The following is a 5,590-nucleotide window of genomic DNA, read 5'->3' on the forward strand; positions in this document are numbered from 1 at the left end:
TTTTTTGGTGAGGCAATCAGGGTTAAGTGACTTGCCCATGGTCACACAGCTAGTGAGTATCCTGTGTCTGAGGCCAGATTTGAACTTAGGTCCTCCTGAGTCCAGGGTCGGTGCTCTATCCACTGAGCCACCTACCTGCCCCTATTTCTAACTTCTGCAGGTGAAGTCAAGGGTGACAACGTTTATCTAAAGAGTAAAGTGCACTTTGTTCTGCAGTCAGAGGATGTGGGTTCAAATACCACCTCTGATGCTTGCTGCCAACATGACCTTGGCCAAGTCAGTTAATCTTGCTGGATTTGATTCTTGTGTAAAAACAAGAAGTGCCTGTCAAAGTTCTCTCCACCTCTAGATCTGTGAACATTTACTTATTGCAGGAGATTTAAAGAAGGAATTTTGATTGTAAGCTCCTTGAGACCAAGGCCTCTCGTAGCCTCATGCCATATCTATTGCTTAGGGCAGACAAGGTTATGTAATAAAGGTAGAAATATAAGCTCCTCTTTGAAAGCTAGGGCCTAGCAGTTAGCTCTATGATCAATTTAGAAGTATTTAACTGCTTGCTAGGTGCCAGGCACTGTGCTGGAAGACAGTGATACAACAAATGAAACGATCCCTACTCACAAAGAACTGACATTCCAATGGGGGAGACAAGGCCATATACTACATATATACAGAATAAAGAGAACAAATATAATAGTTACACACGAAGTTTTGTTTAAGCCCTTGCCAGCTCAGTGGATCAAGAACTTTATGTATCAGGTGGTACTTGTGTCTTGGAAGAGAGGGAGGGTGCTATCCCAGGCCTGGGAACAGCTGGTACAACTGGGAGGGGGCACTGTGTGCGAAGAGCAGAAAGGTCATTTTGGTCACATCACTGATCGAGAGAGGGGAGTCATGGATAATTGGCATAAAGGTAGCATTTAAAATACTTGAAGTGACTTGTAGCCAAAATCATCCATGACTTTAAAGAGTTTATCCAGGAGTTGGGGAAAGAAAACTTTCACCCATGAGTCCCTATCCTAAGACAGGATCTAAGTACATATCAAATGAGTGGGAGAGACATCAAGGACTACTGGATTTGGATGAAGAAGAAATCATGGGGGACTAAGATGGTCAAGGAAGGCTTCAAGAGTCAGATGAAACAGTCCTTGAAGGTTGCATAGGACTCAACTGGGCAGAAGATGGAAGTAGGGAGCCAGGTAGAAGGAACACAGCAAGCAGAGGCAAGCCTGTGAAAGGTGGGCTTTGGGAATACTATCAGTTGGATTGGACCCCAAGTTTTTTGTACAACGCATGTGGCACTCTTCTCTGCGTCAGAATCCTGGGTATGTCTGACCCAGTGGGGGCAGTTCTTCAACTCTCAGGAGTTCCCAAGATGACCAGAATATAGCCATATTTTACCTTGCTCTCCAAGTCAGTTCAACCCTTGGGATTCCAAAGGAGCCACCTTGAAAATACTGGTCCACTGCTGCTGACAGACTACAATGACTGCACACTAATCTCAGAAAATTTTGTCCCTCTAGGCTCCATTTCTCCCCTGTCTTTACCTGCCTCCCAACCAGAATCTCCCACTTTCCTCTTCTGCCAGCCGTGTCAACCCTATTTCACCCTACTCTCCATTCAACTTTCTTTCCCCTCAAGAGACTTTGGGTTCCCAGATCTCCTATAGGGGCAAAAATCCCCCTAGGTAAGTGCATGGTAACCAACTGACACAGAACTTTGGAGAACTTTTTATTGTTTAAAAGTCATAATTGAAGCTTCAAAAAACATACAACCCAACGTGTCCCACCCCCATACCCCCTCTCCCCAGAGGAGAACATGGGGTTGTCCCCTCCTATCCTGCTGGCCAGGACCCTGCCCTGGGGAGCCTGCCTGCCTGCCCTCCACCTGCCGAGCCACTGGCTGGAGAGAGGCCCCGTGGTCGGGTGGGGGTCAGTCCCCGTCCCCCACCCCTGCACATGCACAGTCTGTGAGACACTGTGGGGGAGGAGGCTCTCCGGAAACGGGGGGCCCCAGAGGGGGAAGACGCAGAGTCAGCCCCCACTCACCCCTACCCCTCCCCAGCCGCCCTGTTCAAGGGAAGCTGTCATCGTCATCTTCGGCCATCTCCTTAGCAAACTCCAGATCCTGCTGCTCTCGCTCACGCCGCTCCTGGGGAAAAGGGGTCAAGGGATCAAGGTCTTGGACTAGGTGGAATCACTCCTTCCTCTCCCAACTACAAACGAAAATGCACCCTGAGGGCAGCAGCTCAAATGTCCCCCAACATCTGCAACTCTCTTCTCCCTGCTGCAAAGCAAGGTTTTTCACAATCAAAGATGTAAAGGCTTACCTCTGCAGACTCGAGGTCCTTGTTGTAAGATTTGGGAGGGAACCTCATGGCCTAAAGGGAAAGATGGTCAGACGTTAAGACTCCTGAGGCTGAACCAAGTTTACAAACTTAGTGTTTTTCAACTGTCACTTGAAAGAAGCAGAAAGATTGACATCCTGATGTAGTGTGAAGCACACTGCATCAGATGTCTGGACACCCGAATTCTAATTCTGGCTGTTATACCCATTAATAAGTATAATATAGGCTCTTAGAGGGCAGTCTCACATTTTTATTTTTACCTCCAGTGCCTTGCGTGTAGCTTACTAAATTCTTACTTTGTTGCAACTAGTGTGTTACTTCAAGCAAGTCATTTAGGCTCTATGGGCCTTAGTTTGCTTATCTGTAAAATGAAAAAGTTGAAAGGTTCTTTCAACTCTAATATCCCAGTTTTTGTACCTGAGCTGGGACTAGGGAGTATTAACCAACTCTGTGCTGAAAGCACATGACAACCAGATACTTCATAAAGACAGCTGGCTTACTGGCATCCATTTCCATTGCCAACCTTGCGACGCTCACCTTGACAGACATATTGTGGATGTCTAGGCAGAAGGAGATGCGCTGGTGGAAGGCCAACTGAGGCTCTCGGGTAGAATAAATGTCGATCATCTCCTTGGACTGGACATATCCCTTTTCGTGGTTGATGCTGGCCTCTATGACACCATCTCGGATGGCCTATACTCCCCACAGTGAGGAGAACAAAAAGGGATTATCAGAAAAATCCTTCAAGTCCCCATATCCTCCTGCTTTCATATTCCCACAATTATCCTTTCACCTTGTTTCTGTCTCTGGCAGTAAGTAAAAGAATCCACTTGACTATGTTGGAACAGCTACTGTAGTTTCTTCCCAAGAAAAACTGAGAACACTGAAAGACTACATTCTCCTTTCCTCCCTGTCCCCCAGCACCCCTACATCCCCTAACCTTGAGGAAGATAATGAGCCGGGCCAGAGCTTGATCTCTGACTCATTCCCACCTTGGCAACAATGAACTCTGCATCTTCGGGGCTATCCAGCTGCAGCTTCTGGGCAATGTCAGCCAGGGAGATTCGGGAGTAGGAGAGGCTGATCATGCGCACACCTGGGAGAGAAGGAGGGGCAGCATGAGCACTGGCCTCCCCCAAACACAGCCCTTCTGAAGAATCTCAGACATGGAGAAGTTCATTCACTAAACCCCCAAGCCTCGAGCCTCGATCCTACCTGTTTTAATCACATTGTGTCGCAGTCGTATGATCAAAGTGTAGGTCCCGTCTGCCTGAAACTTTTCACCAAACTGATCCAGGACCAGGTTGAACTTGGCTAGATTTCCTGTCCTGACAGCTGAGAGGAGACAAAAGCTGGGATGAGGGCGGAGGAAGGCAGGTCAAAGCAGGACTCTCAGGGGCATGAGCTAGCCCAGCCCTACCTTGGGTCAGAAGAAAGTAGGGCATGAGGGAGCGTTTGAGTGAGGGCTGGCGGAACTGGAGGCGGTCTGGGATCTCCCCTAATAGTAGCTCCACCACAATGAGCAGCTTGTGTACCTGGGGAAGGAACGGTGAAATGAAAAATTTCAGATGAGAAACACTGGACAGAAGCTTAGTCCCAGAGTGGAAAAAGGTGCTGGGAGGCTAGCAGAACCCTGCTTTGGAGGCAAATTTTAAGAATCTCAGGCACATCAGCTGCACCTAGCTCTCAACTTAATTTCAGTTGGTCGCAGGGGAAGTTTCTATCCCATGTTGATATGAGACAAAAGCTGTAAGACACGTGTTCCCGTTTCCTCCCTACATGCTTGTTAAGCACCCCAGTCTTGTTCAGAGAGGGTAAAACAGCTGCCCTAAAGAATACTTGTCAGTGGAATGGGAGAGGCCCTCATGGCAGTGGCAGGGACATCAAAACTCAAGAGGTTCAAAGATGTGCTAAATGCTAGGCACAGGTCAGGTGGGATGGTAGTTTAGGGTTGTCAGAAAAAGGGGAAGGGAGAAGGGAGAAAGTGACAGATTGGACCTGGGGACACAGATGAAAGGTGGCTGAGCTGGAAGGTGTTAGCTAGGAAATGGGGGCAAACAAAGGCAACTTCAGTGGACTAAAGGCCATAAATGTGGTCCCCTGGGCATTAGTGTGGGATGGGATTGGAGGCTGAAGGATAGGAGCTGAAGTGCTGGGGCATCTTTAGAGGGGAAGAGAGAAGGATGGTGTGGGCAGGGAGTGGGGAGTGGGGGGTAGGGGGACTGTCGTAAAGCAAGAGGTAGCTACCCAGGCAGAAAAATTTAATTGCTAGCTCTACCTGCTTCTCCCTTAAATGAACTTAAGTATACGTAAACAATTTTTTTTTCCCTGATAAAAGTTTTATATTCCCTACTTGCATTTTAAAATGAATTATTAAACATTTTTGTTCTACTCAAAAAAGCCTCAATAAGGCTGGTTTAAAGTTGCTTTTTACTTGTCTATGAACCTTAATGAAATTATCACTATCATTCCCCAATTGATAAACGGTCAAAAGATATGAACAGACAGTTTTCAGATGAATAAATTAAAGCTATTTATACTCACATGAAAAAATGCTCTAGACCACTACTGATTAGAGAAACGCAAATCAAAACAACTCTGAGGTACCACATCATACCCATCAGATTGGTTAACACGACAAAACAAGAAAATGATAAATGCTGGAGAAGATGTGGGAAAGTTGGAAGATTAATACGTTATTGGTGGAGTTGTGAAATGATCCAACCATCTTGGGGAACAATTTGGAACTATGCTCAAAGGGCTACAAAAATGTAGACACCCTTTGACCGAGCAATACCACTTTTAGAGTTATACCCCAAAGAGATCATATAAATAGGAAAAGGACCCACATGTACAAAAATATTTATAGCAACTCTTTTTGTGGTGGCAAACAATTGGAAATTGAGGGGATGTCCATCAGTTGGGGAATGGCTGAAACAAACTGTGGTATATGAATGTAATAGAATACTATTGTGCTATAAGAAATGATGAACAGGCAGACTTCAGAAAAACCTGGAAAGACCTAAATGAACTGATGCGGAGTGAAGTGAGCAGAATCAGGAGAACGTTGTACACAGTAACAGCCACAATGTGCGATGACTGACTTTGATAGACTTAGCTCTTCTCAGCAATGCAAGTATCTAAGACAATTCCAAAGGACTCATGATGGAAAATGCTGTCCACATCCAGAAAAAAACTATGGAGTCTGAATGCAGACCGAAGCACATTATTTGATCTCTCTTTTTT

At 46.1% G+C, this 5,590-nt stretch overlaps 1 protein-coding gene across 1 annotated transcript in view; it reads right to left on the minus strand.

Moving 5' to 3' along the window:
* Positions 1 to 1,761: 1,761 nt before the first annotated feature.
* Positions 1,762 to 5,590, minus strand: part of PSMD3 (proteasome 26S subunit, non-ATPase 3) — a 10,748-nt gene continuing 6,919 nt past the window's right edge. Inside the window, exons 7-12 of the mRNA XM_027873279.1 lie at positions 3,765 to 3,879; positions 3,560 to 3,679; positions 3,337 to 3,440; positions 2,882 to 3,037; positions 2,327 to 2,377; positions 1,762 to 2,148 (exon numbers count right to left, since the gene is read on the minus strand). Of these exons, the coding sequence (XP_027729080.1) occupies positions 2,071 to 2,148; positions 2,327 to 2,377; positions 2,882 to 3,037; positions 3,337 to 3,440; positions 3,560 to 3,679; positions 3,765 to 3,879 (624 nt within the window). The 3' untranslated portion in view covers positions 1,762 to 2,070. The remainder of the gene's footprint in view (positions 2,149 to 2,326; positions 2,378 to 2,881; positions 3,038 to 3,336; positions 3,441 to 3,559; positions 3,680 to 3,764; positions 3,880 to 5,590) is intronic.

Source organism: Vombatus ursinus, unplaced genomic scaffold (genome assembly GCF_900497805.2).
Source record: "Vombatus ursinus unplaced genomic scaffold, bare-nosed wombat genome assembly UNPS02014801.1, whole genome shotgun sequence".
Taxonomy (NCBI): domain Eukaryota; kingdom Metazoa; phylum Chordata; class Mammalia; order Diprotodontia; family Vombatidae; genus Vombatus; species Vombatus ursinus.